General features: G+C 31.9%; 2 protein-coding genes across 2 annotated transcripts; one reads left to right on the top strand and one right to left on the bottom strand.

Annotated features, from left to right (window-relative positions):
* Positions 1-4,358: 4,358 nt before the first annotated feature.
* On the top strand, positions 4,359-9,347 carry LOC111688206 (homeotic protein deformed). Its single transcript, XM_023450690.2, has 2 exons — positions 4,359-6,540; positions 7,713-9,347. The coding sequence occupies exons 1-2, from the start codon at positions 5,399-5,401 to the stop codon at positions 8,686-8,688; spliced, it is 2,118 nt and encodes a 705-aa protein (XP_023306458.2). The 5' UTR covers positions 4,359-5,398; the 3' UTR covers positions 8,689-9,347.
* A 2,919-nt stretch (positions 9,348-12,266) lies between these two features.
* On the bottom strand, positions 12,267-16,256 carry LOC111688205 (ribosomal protein S6 kinase delta-1). Its single transcript, XM_023450689.2, has 4 exons — positions 16,034-16,256; positions 14,460-15,976; positions 14,160-14,376; positions 12,267-12,631 (listed from the first exon to the last, which is right to left on the bottom strand). Exons 1-4 carry the CDS (start codon positions 16,127-16,129, stop codon positions 12,407-12,409), a joined length of 2,055 nt encoding a protein of 684 aa, XP_023306457.2. The 5' UTR covers positions 16,130-16,256; the 3' UTR covers positions 12,267-12,406.
* Between the last annotated feature and the right edge of the window lie 1,514 nt (positions 16,257-17,770).

Genomic DNA, 17,770 nt, shown 5'->3' with positions numbered 1-17,770 from the left:
AGTCTAGTCTATAGTCTTGTCCATAGTCTAGTCTATATGATTTTGATAGTGGGATCTTATGTAGTTGTACTTAAGGTACAAAACCGCCCACCGTGCATACTAGTAATAATACTATGTTATCACCATCATCAATGACATTATGGCTATTGACTATAATCGCTAGAAAAACTGAAAAACAATTTTTATTTTTCTGCTTTGAACGTCAAGAACGTCATAAGGGGTCGCTTTTTTTAACAAGATCACTACAGATGACGGAATGACAGAGTGACTGTAAAATGAATAAGTGGAGAAAAACGCAAATGAAACTACTGAATGTTGAACGACATACCAAATTGACGACTATAGTCGTATACTTACTGTTGTTGTTGACTATTTTGTGGGTTGTTTTATGTCTTTCATAGAAGTACAACCAACGGACAGTTTTAGTTGTGATCTCCGTTCATATAAGGGGGCACTCTATCTAAAAGATGCTCAGTCTAAACATTGTATGGTTGTTAAAAATAAAATAAACAACAAAAAAATTTATAAAATATATATATTTTTTTCAAGACAACAAAACTATTTGTTATTTTATGCGGGATTTTAAATTGATCTTAACGAAGCTTAATTGATTGCCTCTGTGGTAGTAAATATCCATATAGGGCTCTCTACTAACACATTTACAGCAATAGCATGGGTATGTGAGCAATATCTTGAACGAAATGAATGAATGGCTCTGACTGGCATAAAACTGTGCAAGTGATACTTAAAATCAGCCATTAAATACGCCATGTTTGAATATATATTTTTTTATTTTTTTGTATAAAGCTATTGTATATGAAAAAAACCAAACATTCTGAACATCGCTATAAAAATACATTTATTTAAAATTATTCAGTACTTTTACTGTCACCGAGTTCAATCGTTGATTGTCTATACAAACAAAAACAAAAAAAACACAAAAAACAAGTGAAAATAGAGGAAAACTGAAAAAATAGTTTGTCCAAAGATCATTTGAAAATAACATATCAAAACTAAAAACAACAAAACTCTTACGTACAAATGTTAGCAAGATACAGTTGTTTTATTGTAAATTGTTAGAATGATATATCATTTAGTGTTCAAATGAAGTTACACAATGTTGTTCCTCCCATCCAATCATCCATTCAACGATCAACATTCATTTACTTTAAACAACTTTACAATTTTAAATATCGTTCTTCTACATATTATTCTTTCTAAGGTAGGGGATGCAAAAACTTGATATTACTTTATTTTTATTAAAATATTTTAGTCGCCCAACAACTTTAGGTCCAAAACGATAGCCTGATATATTTAAGTGTAAAATCTAATCACTAGACTAGTATTAAGTATAGTCTATAGTCTAGTATATAGTCTAGTCTATAGTCTAGTCTATAGTCTAGTCTATAGTCTAGTCTATAGTCTAGTCAATAGTCTAGTCTATAGTCTATTCTATAGTCTAGTCATCAGTCTATTCTAGTCTAAATCTAATATATAGTGTAGTATATAGTCTAGTCTACAGTATATTCTATAGTGTAGTCCACAGTATATTCTATAGTGTAGTCTATAGTCTAGACTATAGACTAGGATATAGTCTATAGTCTAGTCTATAGTCTAGATTATACTCTAGTCTATAGTCTAGATTATACTCAAGTCTATAGTCTAGATTATACTCTAGTCTATAGTCTAGACTATACTTTAGTCTATAGTCTAAACTATACTTTAGTCTAGACTATACTTTAGTCTAGACATAATTCTAGTCTATAGTCTAGACTATACTCTAGTCTATAATCTAGACTATACTCTAGTCTGTACTAGTATTCTAGTCTATAGTCTAGTATATAGTCTGGTCTATAGTCTAGTCTTTAGTCTAGTCTTTAGTCTAGTCTATAGACTAGTCTATAATCTAGTCTATAGTCTAGTCTATAGTCTAGTCTATAGTCTAGTCTATAGTCTAGTCTATAGTCTAGTCTATAGTCTAGTCTATAGTCTAGTCTATAGTCTAGTCTATAGTATAGTCTATAGTATAGTCTATAGTCTAGTCTATAGTCTAGTCTATTGTCTAGTCTATATTCTAGTCTATAGTCTAGTCTATAGTCTAGTCTATAGTTTACAACCTATACTTTGATTACAAGGTTTACATAGATGTACAAAGGACAGACGAACGACTCAATAACTATGTGGCAGGACCACATTATGCATTCAGTCACAAAAAATTGGCGTTTACAATCATCACTAAAACACATTCAACAGCTAAGAAGCTTGGCATCATCCGTATAGGTTTGGCAAAAAATAGATCACTTAAAAAAATATTTGCTATTCTATCATAAATGTTTTGAAAAATATTTATACCTCGATTAGTTATAAATTTTTAAAACATTTTATTTAAATACTTCAACACTACCGAACGACATTTGTTCTCATGTGGGACACGTGTTGTTGCCAACATCATACATACTCATACTCTCGATACTCTCAAAAGAAAAAAGTCTACTGCTATTTAACATAGTATCTGTCAAGGATTCTCTTTACCTTTTCCTTATACATATTTAAGGGATGAGTTGTTCTCGTCTGTTAGTGTTATTTGTGATCAATTTTATTAGCGCGTGTCACGCTTTCATTAATGTCGCGCATTGATCACCGAATTTTGTTTCTGTTATGTTATGCTGGTACTCAGTTTTTCTGGACATAATTTAAATATATGTTTGCATTTCCTTGTTTTTTGTTTAAGGGAACGCTTTTCTCACTTTTGTCGTACGCTGTGAATGAGTTTGTGTGAAATATGGGCTTTATTTTTAATATTGACCTTTGAAATAGCGATTTTCTTTTAGATCATTTAATAGGGGCATAATAATTTTAAACAAAAGAAGGATTTTTTTCAAGAGAATTTAATATTTTGCAATAATTTATAAAATTGTTACTATACATAAACATATCATAGTATTTACAAAGGTTTTTCTTTCAGTGTAGAATTTCTTTTATTAAGTTATATACATGGCGTATTAAAAAATTTAGGATATGTCAGTGTAAAGTGCTATAGTTAATGTCAGTGTAAAGTGCTATAGTTTGCTATCCAAAACGAGGTCAACTCTATTCTTATCACTGCTCTGTTTCTTATCTTCATAAATGACCTTCCATGTCAAGCTTCCAATTCTATTTACTCTTTTGTCGATGACAGCTATATCTGTCATTCTTATTCATTCATTTATAGGCTAAGCCCTCTAGAGATGGGGGCAATGAGGCGCAATATGAATGAAAAATCTCTGCAAAAGTATTCCCCGTCACGTTCGATGATAAAAGGTTTAAATCAAATGTCCACAAACACTACTCCCACTAACCTTCATACCACAATCTATTTTCCTAATTCCAGTACAATGCATGAGTAGGAATCATTCCCTGAGTTTTGGTACAAGAAGAAACGGATTGGAGAAATATCTTCTATACTTATATGGACATAACTGAAAATACATTTTCTTGAAATATCACGGAAAAGAAGACGAATGTTCGCAGGAAATGGTCCAGAAAATTGAGTAAATGACTAATGCCCGATGAAATTTATATTTCAGTAAATGTTGTCGAGGCAACAAAATCAATCAATGGAATGATTGTGCGACAAAATGTTGGGAATAAGTTGATAATAAATGAATCCAAAGTATGAGAAACTCATTCCTTTCGCATATCTAAATGAAAGTGTAGGATGTTAGAGTTGTATGATGGTTTGAATAAACGTTATTCCTTTCATTTTCTGGCTATACTTAGGATTTGTGTGGTTTCTTTTAGTGGTTAGTATTGTAGGCTATTCGACCAAAGGTCGTTGGTTCGACTCCCATGACTCCCAGTGAAGGCTTTAATGTATATCTTCGGATTTGAAGCAACATATATCCTTCTTTATAACCAATTAACTATGTTCAGGATTTACTATGTTCACACGAGACTTACGTCTCTGCGCTTATGTGCATAAGTACCAAAGACTTGCCTTATTGCCAGAAATCGTACATTGGTTTACAAAATACATATCTATGCGCTATTTCCGAATCAATAGAACCCTTTTAACCGACAAAAGCAATTCTTAAATAAAAACACTCATAACTTTAAACATTAACATTAAACCCCACTTTCCCTAATATCAGGTTATATTGTTAAACAAAATTTGTAGAATGTCTTCTGATTTAACAGTAAACGGAGATTGATACATCTTCAATAGTAAATCTCTTATTATTCTTTGTTTTTCTTACATTGACTCCATAGAGTTGACTAAATTTCTCACACGTTCTTAAGAGTATAATGATCACCCCAGCATAAATACATTCAATAACGATCAAGCTTATTATAAAAAAAAACACATTTTAACATTACAGAACATAATTTACAGCAAAGGATATTTTTCCCAGGATCTGTTAAATATGCTGGCATAATGTTATCAACGTAGACATGCGACAAAAAGTGGTTTGAAAACATTTGCAAGAATGCAGGAAGTATAAAACTATCTAGGATTTTATTTGAGTTCAAACACAAGAATCTCACGAGCCAGCATATGAAACAACAGTTGTCATACAACAGAGTCACACAACACGATCATCTATCTCACTTTCTCGTAAAACATTAAAGCACAATATATAAACAATTGCTGATTCGTGGTTGTTGTAGTGCCGGCAAATATACACACACATGCACTCACTCACAAGAGCAACAACAACAATATAATGCTTAAGGCATAAAGACAGCGGGTAAGCGGCCATTACTGTCTTCTGATTGGTGGAAATAAATTGGAAAACACAAACGAGCTAAATTGGGTATAAAAAGACAATCATCACCGTTTGCGGATTCAATTAAGGGCCTCGTGTTCAACGTAGAACAACGTCGCACACGTATTATTATTAACTTTGAAATAATAATCAAAAAATAAATAATCATAAAAAAATACAAGTGTTTTTGCAAACTAAAAAAAAAAAGATTTCTTTCTTTGAAAAGAAAAACAGGAATTCTGTAAAGAAAAAAAATATATATTAAAAGCAACTAAATATAGTTGAGGATTTTTAGTAATTGTGAAAAATTTATTTGCGTTTGAATTTAATGCAATTAATTAATTTACATAAACACACAACTTGTGCGCCAATATCATCAATTTAATTAATTGAATTTGATTTAATTTTTACGCGCGCTGCCACATTGATTAAACACAGTATGAACGGATTAAGTTACAAAACGAACGAAACATTTAAATTAAACCAAAAACAATTAAATTAAACTACTTAAATAAACGTGTGAAATTTTCAATTAAAAGTTTTTGCAAACTTAAAAACAAAATTAAATCCAAAAACATTTTAAAAAGTTCCTATATTTTTTTTTTAACTAAAACAATTATAAGAAAAAAAGTATATGTGCATTGTTTGAAACCATGGAGCATTCAGCATTTGAAGATGGAATATTTAGTGATTTTGCAGGACCTTTAAGTCCTTTGGATGGTAAACCCTTGACACCCACCTCGGTGGCACATGGCATGCATTCGGTAATGCTAAGTTTACCGCCTGGCGCTACTGTCATGCATCAGAGCAATAATTCGGATATGTGTTCGCAACGTTTGCCGGATTGTCAAACTTTATTATCGGCCGGTTCACCCAAAATGGATCCTTACAAATCTTCTACTCCCGATTATGAGGCAAAAATGGAATATGTCACAAAAATGGGTTGTTATTCACCTACACAAAAATATGAATATCTAACAGGAGCCACAAATGTTAGTGGTACTCAAAAGTTAGAACATCATCAACAATATTCTCCTCCACCGCCTTCTACAACGAATGGTTTACAACAACATCATCATAAACTACAAATGCCCAGTCATCTGCATCACCATCAACAGCAGCAGCAACATCATCACCATCAGCAACAACAACAACAACATCATTCACCCAGTGGCATGTTAAGTGATTATCATCATCATGTCCTGCAACAACATTCCAATGGTAAATTGGACTATGATCCCCATCATCATCATCATCAGCAGCAGCAGCCACAACATATATCTCACATCTATGGCAGTCCCCATCATAATCCCCACCACAGCCATGAACTCATTAACGGCTCTAATGAGCAACATAATATGTCGTTAACAACTAATGGTTTAATCAACACCACCACTACCAACTCCTCAAGCAATGGCAATACCGACGGGGGTCTATTGCAGCCCTCCTTAGGTGCTGTCGGTCCTTCATCAACCGTTATCTCTACAACAAATTCAAATACCAATAGTTTATCTTCGTCCTCTTCATCATCTAATAATCTTAACCCATCACCCACTGGTGGGGGTCTTACGAATGGCATGAAACTTAATAATAAAGGTAAACATGATGATATTTGTTCGCCGCCTCCACATCATACTGTCGATGGGGTCAATACTAATGGTGTCAACTCAGTGGGCAGTAATAATGCCGCAGTATCGAATAATAGTAATAATAGCAATAATAATACGCCACCAGCTGTCAAGAAAAACGATAAAAAGAAGGGTGATCCGAATGGCATAAAGAAAAAGAAGACAAGGTAAGGATTTTATAAACAATTAGAGAAATTATTAATTTCGTATATTATTAATAAACAAAGGATTTAATGTGTGTGTGTGTGTTTTGACAGTCACGTTGAGTTGTTGTGAAAGGGCTTTAGTATCGCCTACTGATTCTAATATAATCGTTTTAGTTCAAAAGTCTCGAAATTTTTGAATTAAACTTTAGATTATATTTTAGAACATGAACTGCTTTTGTTGATATTTTAGAAATCGAAAGTTTTTCAGATAGTTCCAAGTACTGCAATCATTATTGTTTGCGATTTTTTAAGTTGTCCAGTTGTCAAGATTTGTACAATTTCCGACGCTCTCCTTCTCGTCATTACAACTTGTAGAAGAATTTATTGTATGGAAGATTAGTCTTCTAGCATACGCATCTATATTATAATGCTCTATCAATAAGGCTACCAATAGACGTTGCCTTAATCGTTGAAACCCTCCAACAATCTATGAGTGCTTTTTCCATCACTGAAATGGAATTTTGCATATAATTATCAGTAGTTATCAGTAGTTATAATTCCCTGAAACTCGCGATAACACGATAACAGGTTATCTGACTTGCTGTGTATCAGTATGTTGGCTCTATTCACACATATCATTCGGACGGTCTAAAGCTGTTGCAAAATTGCACTCTAAAGTTTTCTCTAACGGAATAGTTTTTGTCTTGACCTGATATCGAAAGAAACACTTTCGATAACAGGTCATCCGACATTGAGTCATCAATGGAATGTTGTTGTAACAGGTTGGCTGTAACTGAATGTTCTAACCGGTTGATACAGCTGTTGCTGAGTTGAAAATCTTTGGCCGATTGAGAATCGGGTCGTTTGGAGCGGAGATCCAATAGTCATGAATCAACATGAATGTTGATGCCGTCGGCTTCGGCTAAAAGTAAGACCCTCTTACTATTAGACAATAACTTCATAATTTTATCAAGAATAAGATTCTATTCGTTCTCAAATGGAAACTCAGTAAGGCTGCCTATTTCCCAAAGTTTAGTTTTATTGATTTCCGATCAAATTTAGGATTTTATGGCTGCATTTTTATAAACCTGCAGAAATGCAATATTTATGATTCCTTGATTACTTCATACCGCTTTTGCTTATATTTTCCAGAACAATTTCATTTACAAATTTCCTTTTCTTCATCCTTTCAGAACTACCTTTACTGCCTATCAATTAGAAGAGTTAGAACGTGCCTTCGAAAGAGCTCCTTATCCTGATGTCTTTGCCCGCGAAGAATTAGCCATTAAATTGAATTTGAGTGAGTCAAGAGTACAGGTGTGGTTTCAAAATCGTCGTGCCAAATGGCGTAAACATGAGCCGCCACGTAAAACAGGTTATATTAAGACTAGTACACCGCCAAATTCCTCTTTGAACACCACACTGGCAGCACCTTTTGCCACATTTCCACAAACAACAACGGTTACACCGCCCGGTAGCATGGATAGCTGGACCAGCTATCAGCCTCCCTATGAATTAAGTCCACAATTTAGTCTACTCTCGCCGGCGGCTAGTCCCTACGGCACCTATACCAGTCAATATGGCACATATGTGCATGAATCACAAATCTTTCCTATGCGTCACTTTGAATATGGTTCACCAACACGTGTAGAAATGACAACAGCTGGTGCTGGAGCCGATGATACACAAAAACTTCATACACACGATGGTTCCGCCTATATGGGACAATCACCCATGTTGGGTGGTGAAGATAATGGTGGTGCTACACATTTGCAAGATGTCAACACAGTGCAATTGGTGCATCAGCAAAACGGCTCAGAACCCAAATATATGAGTGTGAGTGCTGGTGGTAGTGTAGCGCAAGGTATAAATCCTTTAGAAGAAAATGGCACAATTGTTTGCCATTTAAGTCGTGATCCTCAACAGCAGCAAACGAATGCTGCTGCACAGCAACAGCATGATAATGGTGTAACAGTACTGAAACAACACAATTATACAAGTGTTGCGACACCAAATGCCACACAGGAAGAGGACAATGGTTTGCAAATAAAAAGTGAAGAATCCTCACCTTCACATCATCAGCAGCAACAGCAACAACAACAACAGCAGCAACAACAACAGAATGGTGGAGTTACCCACAATTATGTATTGCCTCCTTTTTTGCATTAAAAGAAATGCTGGCACATCAAAAAACACCGTTAATGTTTAATAATCAACATACTCTAACGGAAATACGTAAAAGATGGCAACAGCGCAAACAACAGGAAATGAATTTTAAGTTTAAACATTTCCGTCGGCCATTTTGAGATCAAGACGTTTATTTAGGGGGAAAAAAAGTATGTGGTGACGGTGCCAAGCATTTCTCTTGTTATATAGTTTTTTATTTTGTTTAATTTTAAATATTTTACTAGTAATTTTTAGATTAGCATTCCAGCAACAAAATCCAAAGTCTTGTCCAAAAGTTTAGTTTAAGAAATTTTTTGTTTTTCTTTTAACAAATATTGTAAATTTCAAATGAATGCATTCCAAATGTGCCTTAAAGTAGTTTTAAAGCTCAAAGCCCAGCAGAGGTTTTAATAATTTAGCTTAAATTTAAAAAGCTTAGAAGAATGATTTGTAAAGTTTTTTATTTAAATTGCCTTAAAACTTTTCAAATCATTGATTATGCCTTTAGCTTATAAGTTTTTAAAGTTCCATTGTTAGCTGTAAGTTTTTACTTAAAATAAGTGTAAATTGTTTTTTTTTAACTCCCAAAGCATTCCAAATGTGCCTTTATGTAATTTATTAATTTGTACTCTTTTAGCTAGTAGATTTATAGGAAAAATAAGTAAAAATCCCAAAATAAAACTGTTGTGTTTTTTTGTGACAATAATATATTTATTTATAAGCTAATATTCAATGTTAAATTTTTGTCACCAAAAATAGTCTTATACTTATTATAATTTATATTTATATATTTAATTGTATTCTGTTTATTTAAGGATTTAATTTAAATTAAAATTAATTAAGAATTTATAGAAAATTATAATAATTTAATTGTAGGTATTTCTTTTTTTGCTATATATTAAAAACTATATGTATGTATTTGTAATTGAATTCTTTTTTTTTATAAATTTTTAATAAAAATAAGTAAAATTTAAAAAAAAAATAACAACAAATATATAGGAAAATAATTTAACTAAAGAAAAAATAACAAAATATTTTATAAAAATTATAACAAAATAGTTTAGAAAGTAACTAAAACAAAGTAGCCAAAGGTACTTTATTACAAAAAAAAGTACCAACTTAGTAGCATTGCAATATTCGCAAAACGAAAAAGTATCAAAAAGATCCGTTTTCGCTTTTCGTTTCTTTGAAATCTATTTCAAAAAGAAGTAGGAATTACTCCATGGAAGTGCTGAAATATACCTGAAGAAGTGATGATTTTAACACAGGCTTATCATAGGAGGGATGTTTTTTTAGGCTCTACCTTATATCATGTCTTTAGGTTCAATATTGTAGGAAAATCAAAAAGTACTTTATAGGTTCTCACATAATTTCGGTTCTACCTAATTTCATGTTTCTAGGTTTAATATTATAGAAAATTCAAATAGTACCTTTTGAAATACGAAAAAGTATCCAAAAGTTCCTTTATGTGGGTTCTCATATAATTCCGACTCTACATACTTAACTTCATGTTTCTAAGTTCATTTTTGTAGAAAATTAAAAAAGTATCTTTAAAAAAACTAAAAAGTACCAAAAAAATTCGCTTTTTCGGTTCTCACATAGTAATCATAGTAACATATCTAATTTTATGTTTCTGGGTTCAATATTATAGAATATTCAAAAAGTACCTTTTTGTAAAACGAAAAAAATTCCCTTTTATGTGTTTTCGTCTAATGCGGAGGGGTCTACATGTTTCATGGTTCAATCTTACAGAAAATACAAAAAGTACCTTTTGTAGAACGAAAAAGTCCCAAAAAAGTGAAATAGAAAACAGATTTCCATTTCTAAGTCACACCTAGTCTTAGATTCTAAATTTTAGAATACACTATTTGATTTGATTTTATAAAAAAGTTACAATTTAGCACTATCGCAATATTCGCGAATATTCCTGGAATACAAACTATTCTTTTTATTTGTTTAAAATATTTATTAGGAATTAGTGCAATAAAAATGTATTCTTAATAAATACTTTCATAAATGAAATGTAGAATCAATTCTTTTGATATATTAAGTATCATTTTTAAATTCAAAAAGGAATGAATCTTATTCAGAAGTTCCAAGCTCTCAATATGGCCTGCGATAAGTGTTCCAGAATCATGGTCTAGGTGCACCACGGTCTTCATTCTCAAGGTGATAGGGTAGGGAAGTCCTCACATACTAGACCGAAGGATTTCAGAACCATCAGTCTGTCATCATTCAAAAACTATGCAACATTTAAGGTCTACAATGAATCTTCATATGATTTTAGCGTTCCAACATGTGCGGTCCCTAGCCTATCCTGATAGAGACAAGAACACAACCCCAAAACCCTGTTAGAATTTTAGGTAGAGCAGGTCTCCTGAAGGATAGGGCACAGCGCTCGAAACGTTACATAAATTTTTATTTAAAAACTTTTAATGCTGCTCTACATACGCTTGTGGGTTTTGTCCTTGAGCACAAGGAATTCGCATTATTATCCTTCTATTCGTCTACTATGGGCAATGTCACAGTTTACACGATGGAATACATCACAAGAAGGAGTTATATCATCTCTCCTCTCGAATCTAGTTATTATTTCACTGTTAGTGGCATTCGATTCAATGATGTGCAAAACTTTTGCATATGCTGATTATGTGACTACGGCTTTTTCCGGGAAACATGTCGTCACTTTCTCACTATGCCTTCAATTTGTCGTCTTAGCGACTGAGTCGCTGGAGTTCACACTGTGATATTGGTGTTAATTCCAGAAAAAAATTAACTTTTTCTTTTTACTAAACGATACATGATTCCCCCTCTTAGAAAACATCGCTCTAGATTCTATACATTATGGAATCTGAATGTCTAAGCAAGCGTTTCTTAGGCAGCAATATTTTACACATAAGCTCATATGACTGCTAAGTGGCTTTTTGTCATGGTTGTGAAACCCATTTTTTATGGAGCGTTTGCTTGGTTGTAAGCTCTGGAGAAAACAACCTTATTTTCTACTCTTTGTAGTCATGCACTGTCTCAGCCATCTGTTTCTGAAGGTCTAGTGAGTCTGGCGACCTATTTACCTAGTAACATTGACTACTGCTCTCCCATCTTTCATCCTGACACGAGCTTCGCAGTGTCGATAACAACTGATCTATTTCAGTTATTAAATGAAACGATTCATGTCTACACTGACGTATCGAAGTCAGCAAGGGGTATGGGAGGCGGCCCCTTCTTTAAAAGAAGGTGAAATTTAAATTGCACGACCAATACTGCTGTAATTTCAGCCATAATTCAATAGGAATATGCATATTTGTACCGACAGCAAGCCTGCTGGTGTTCCACTTTCCGGCTGTAAAACGCTATTTCAGCATGATCTTCATAGGATTGCTCTAATTAAATGGTCATCCCTAACTATTTGCTCCACCTCTATACAGACTTAGCCACTCTATGATGGTAAAAGATGGGGCTTTCAACAATTTTGTCTTGCTGCATATTTTAAAATTAAAACCATTCATCTTTACAGTTACTTTATTTAAAATATTGCAACTGTTTAAGTTATTAACTAATATTAATTAAATACTACACTTCTATTTACTAATTACGTTTATTATTTATTTTATATTTAAAATTTTTAGCAAACCGTTTCATTTAGTTCCTTGAGTTATCATTCCACTTAAAATTATCACTGGTTGTCTGTTGTGTAAAAAACTTTATAATCTTTATAAAAATTTCACTTTTGTGTAAAATTATTGTAACCATTTTGTTTCACCTCCTCCCAGTTGGTACCTTCAAAATAACGATGTTTTTTAATTTTCTCATAATCAAGACGTTCCTCGGGTGCTTGTTGTAGTAGTTTTTCCAATAAATCTTTGGCAGCATCAGTTATTTCAGCATTTTCGGGATATTGTACAAAACCATATAAATCAATTTGTCCCGGATGAGCTGCTTTAAATGGCTGGTTTATGGAAGTGGTTTAGTTATTTTTTTTATATATTTATTATATATTTTTTTTATATTTTTAGTTATAAAAGATTAACACAAAAAGCACTTGAGGGTTAGGTTAAAATTTACACATATAAAATGACTTTTATGAAAAAAATAATAATTTGTGGTAAAAAATTGTTGTGATATTAAAAATAAAAACAAGCCACCAATAAAACAGAAATGAAAAATGTGAATTTTTTAAAATGAAATGTAATATTTGGGCTAAAATATGGACCAATTCATGATAGTCGAGCTGCTTGTTGTCTATATTCGATTACAGAATTGTATTCAAGTATTTTACTAACGCGAACAATCTACATATCTTTGACGTATTCAATAACGACTTTAAAAATATCATTCTTTGAACTACTAATTATAATCCTATCAGATTTGTTTTAAATACTACAAACTGAATTTCTCTTTCAAAGTGAAGTATTTTCAGTCGATAGATTAGCGAAACTTGATTTCATTTTTACACCCTTAGCACATTCACTACAATGGAAAGACAATAGCATTTTTGGATTCCAATCATAAAACTAGTTTTAGTGGACAGGATAAAGCTCAGAATTTGGTAAATGTTTCAAATTTTTTGTCATTTCAAAAGGAGCTTTATCCACAAATGGAACAAGGACCAAGTGTATATGAAACTTTCCAAATTCCTTATTATCGCCTAATCAGCGAAAATCGCATCAAACGGAAGTAATTTCGGTAATAGTGTAACTGTTACATAAACAATGTAGTAGATTTAGGCAAAAAGTGTGAGGATATCAACGATTTAGACAAACAAACATCATATGTAATTGACTTTTTATGTAATTGATGTTTAACTATCTATCTATCTATCTATCTATCTATCTATCTATCTATCTATCTACTTATCTACTTATCTACTTATCTACTTATCTACTTATCTATCTATCTATCTATCTATCTATCTATCTATCTATCTATCTATCTATCTATCTATCTATCTATCTATCTATCAATCTATCTATCTATCTCTCTATCTATCTATCTATCTATCTATCTATCTATCTATCTATCTATCTATCTATCTATCTATCTATACAAAACTACAGTGAAATGTACACAAAAACCATATACACAAAAACCATACTCAAAATTCATATAATAAAAGCTTTGGTTAGATTGATAGGAGGATGTCAAATAAAAAATGATGAAATACAGAAAAAGTTAACTGAGGTCGCTTTTTGACCAGCCGTGCGTTACTATTATAATGCTGTGCAAATAATATAAAAACCATATTATAATATAAATATATAAAATAACAAAAGTAAACTTTTCATTTGATAATGAATTAATGCTTATGAAATTTGAACTGAAATAATAATGTTTACCGAATAGTATTCATTCCAACTTTATAAACAATTAAATTTAATTCCATTGGGGAATGCAATATGTATGTATATCATTAAAGCGGTATTCATGCAAGCATTTTATTTGCAAATATATAAAAAATAATTAAAAATTTCGCTTACCAAACCCAAAAATAATTCATATAATATAACACCATAACTCCACCAATCTGAACGTAATGTTAAGGGACGTTCTGGAGCAACAAAATGTTCATCCAAAGCTTTTGGACTTAGGGCTTTGTGTATGCAACTGTCGGAAGAGACACCTTCATTTTGATAGAAATATGTTAAAAGTAATTGACCATTTTCGTTTAATAATAAATTGTCCATGTGTAGATCACTGCAAAATTAAATAATAAAAAAATAGGAAATGTTTTAGTTCTAGTTCAGTTCAAGGTTAGTTCTACGTTAGTCTAAACTCACCTTAATATAACACTTTTTTCATGTAAAGCATGTATAGCAACCAATAATTGTTGTGACCACATTTTAATTTGATTTTCAGGAATTTTCGAATGAAACGATGGCAACTTACGTGGACTGCGACGTGGTGATTTGTATGGAGGAGATTCCAAATCTTTAACGACTTGTAAAGTATTCGATACTGATTGTAATAATTGTTTAGAATTGGTGAGCAAATCGTTGACTTCTAAGGGCTTATTGCGGCATTGGCCACTCACATTCATTTCGTTTAAAAGTTGTGTTGCCTGCAACGAATTATTAATGGAATGTACATAATCCGATAGTTTACCACCCAAGGCCAGCTTGAGAAGAAGGAAAATTTTTTGATCTGACTGAAAGAAGGCCAATAAGTCGACCATATAGGGAACATGTTGAGGTAAAAATACAGTTTGTGTGGGTGAATTGCTAGAAGGTTTCTCAATGCCCTTCATAACATAGGAGGGTTTTAAATGCTCTGTTATACAGGTGACATGCAAAACTTTATTGCCCAGCAAACGATTGACTTTATATTTAGCCATATGATTCCAAGGCCTCTCCAAATATAGACCAGAGGAATCGGAAGCTGTATTACCGGAGACATCTATAGACAATTGGAAATTATTTTTAGGGGAAGCAGTTAATGATCTATGAGAATTTTTCAAAAAACGTTCATGTATATCTTCAGCTCTGGCCAAATATTTGGTTATTTTAGCTTTTGCTATAAATTTTCTCTCCTCGCTATTGTCATCTTTAGAACCATATAAAAGTATATCAACACCACGTTTGTAGCGTGTATGAGCTTCCGTATATTCCAAATTTGCCTCTGCTTGTACAGCTTGTGAAAATTCTAAAGCTGCTTCGTATATATAATCGCTATCATCACTTTCAATAGAGGCCATGGGGGTTAAAAAATGTTTTGGATGTTTCTTAACATTTGCACTGTATTCAGCTTTAAGACTATCATCTTCCTCGTCGTCTTCTTCCTCCTCCTCCTCTTCACCATCTTCCACCTCTACTACCACTTGTTCTTTTGCATTACATTTTTCATCTTGTTGCTGTGTTGTTGCCGTCGTTGTTGTCTCAACAACATGATTTATTACTGCCGACGTTTTCTTATCAGGTAATTCTTTTCTGGCAAAATCTATTTGATCTTGCAATAATTCCAAATTTTTATTTAAACCTCTGACGGCTTTATGCACTAGTGTTTGAATTTTATTTGGGGGCGTAGTTTCATTGAAAAATTGAGCAAATGCATGACATTTATACAAGGCCGTATGCTGGGCAGCAAAGTCCAACAATTGCAAAATGTACTCCTTGCGTTTTTGTATGATATCGTTATCGAAACGTTTAAAGAAAGAACAATCTATAGGCTCTGGCAAATAACCAGGCAATTGCAAACTCTTATGTCGTCGCTTGAGATCACGATGAAGTCGTTTTACATCATGAAAACGACGCCACACCACAATTTGTGTTAGAGCCTGTGGCACAGATCTGGGAAAAACCTTTAAAAGTAAATACATATTTTATTTTAAGTAAATATAAATAAATAAGCAACTTACAATCGAGGTAATTTTATACAAAGTATAACCACCCTTATGGGTTTGGGTATCGGTCACTGTAAAATTGTGAATCCAGCCCCCTAAGTCAGGTGCCATATTGTTGCAAAAATTTTATTTTCAATTTATCAATATTTACAATTTATTTATTATTAATTGACATTTCGCTAGAATTTAATACATTTTGTTATATAAAATATTTGATACACATTATATTACACATTTTTTTAATTCTTAAGTTTTTCCACAAAATTTTTCCAATTAGTAAAAAAAATAACAAATGCCGCTTCTTTTTTCTTTAAAAAACATTCACACGAAATTGATAGCCGTTATCAGTCAATTGAATTAACGGTATTCACCAAACAATAATAAACACATCAATTTGTTGTTTTTATTGTAAATTTGTAGCCGCAATAGATTTATGCGAAGATTGGCAATGCGAAAAGTTTTCTAAATTTGTAGATTTTTTAAATAAAAACCATTTGAAAATGTTGTACTTATTTGTTTGTTGTTATTATGTAATCTTTGTTGTTTACTTGAAACAAAAAAATTTACTTTTACGTAGGGTTCTATAAATCGACTTTCTAATAATCGAACAATCGACTTTTTGTCGAAAAAAGTCGAAAAGTCGAAGTCGACTATTTTGTTCCAAAAAGTCGATAACTCGACTATCGTCTATGAAAAAAGTCAAAAAGTCGGCTTTGTAAATAAAAGACGAAAAAAGTCGAAAAGTCGGAAAGAGTCGAAAAAAGTCGAAGAGTCGGAAAAAGTCGGAAAAAGTATAAAAAATTCGGAAAAAGTCGAAAAATTTGGAAAAATTTGAAAATAGTCGGAAAAGGTCGAAAATAGTCGAAAAGTCGGAAAAAGTCGAAAATAGAAAGAAGTTGAAAAAACTCAAAAAATTGCAACAAATAGAAAAAATATAAATAAAATTTTTTATTAATAACCCTACAAACATTTGGAAGATATCGTCCATAGAAGATATCAAAGCAATATTAAATTTTTATAATTTGGAAGAAAATCACCCAAGCAATATTTTTTTGATATCGCAATGTTAATATTTAAAAGTAAAATCGGCAATAAACAATAAAAATATTTAAATTAATATTTTTTTGATTTTGTAAAGTATTTTTTGTTGCCAAATTGTTGTATTTATTTCTGTAAGAGGATTTTCATCCTACGCAATACGTTTAGGATATCGTTATGTTATCGCATAGATGATATTATAGCAATAAAAATATTTTTTTCAAACTTCAAAATATTTTCAAAAAAAGAAAAAACTAATTTTTTTAAATAAATCTTACTCAAAAAAAAATAATAATAATATAATATAATGTTAAATGGCAACATTATAAATTTACGCTTCTGGCAACTTTATAAATTTTTAACTCTGATAGGAAAAAGTCGAAAATAGTCGAAAAAAGTCGGAAAGTCGAAAAGTCGGAAAAAGTCGAAAAGTCGACTATTTATAAAATATTAAAAGTCGAAAAATCGACTTTTAATTAAATGAAAAAAGTCGAAAAATCGACTAACTAAATGCAAAAAGTCGAAATGTCGAAAAGTCGACTTTTCGTTTCAACTATAGAAACCTACTTTTACGCCGTTTTTAATTCATGAAAAGTCTATTTTTTGATCGGTGAGAATTCTCAAACGCTTTTTGACGTTTTTCTACGGTTTTTCACTTGTTTTCCCAATAACTCTGTTTAAAATTTAAAGTTTCCACGTTTACAACTTACAAAG

This window comes from Lucilia cuprina, chromosome 4 (genome assembly GCF_022045245.1).
Source record: "Lucilia cuprina isolate Lc7/37 chromosome 4, ASM2204524v1, whole genome shotgun sequence".
NCBI classification, from domain to species: Eukaryota; Metazoa; Arthropoda; class Insecta; order Diptera; family Calliphoridae; genus Lucilia; species Lucilia cuprina.
This window is presented reverse-complemented; position numbering and strand designations above follow the sequence as displayed.

What these genes read in the sequence shown, in the direction of transcription:
- LOC111688206 (XM_023450690.2), top strand. Translation starts at nt 5,399, where the DNA reads ATGGAGCATTCAGCATTTGAAGATGGAATATTTAGTGATTTTGCAGGA. An exon ending in ATAAAGAAAAAGAAGACAAG is followed by an intron (nt 6,541 to 7,712) that starts GTAAGGATTTTA and finishes TCATCCTTTCAG; the next exon opens with AACTACCTTTACTGCCTATC.
- LOC111688205 (XM_023450689.2), bottom strand. Translation starts at nt 16,129, where the DNA reads ATGGCACCTGACTTAGGGGGCTGGATTCACAATTTTACAGTGACCGAT. An exon ending in GAAAAAAGTGTTATATTAAG is followed by an intron (nt 14,377 to 14,459) that starts GTGAGTTTAGAC and finishes TTAATTTTGCAG; the next exon opens with TGATCTACACATGGACAATT. An exon ending in ATGAATTATTTTTGGGTTTG is followed by an intron (nt 12,632 to 14,159) that starts GTAAGCGAAATT and finishes TCCATAAACCAG; the next exon opens with CCATTTAAAGCAGCTCATCC.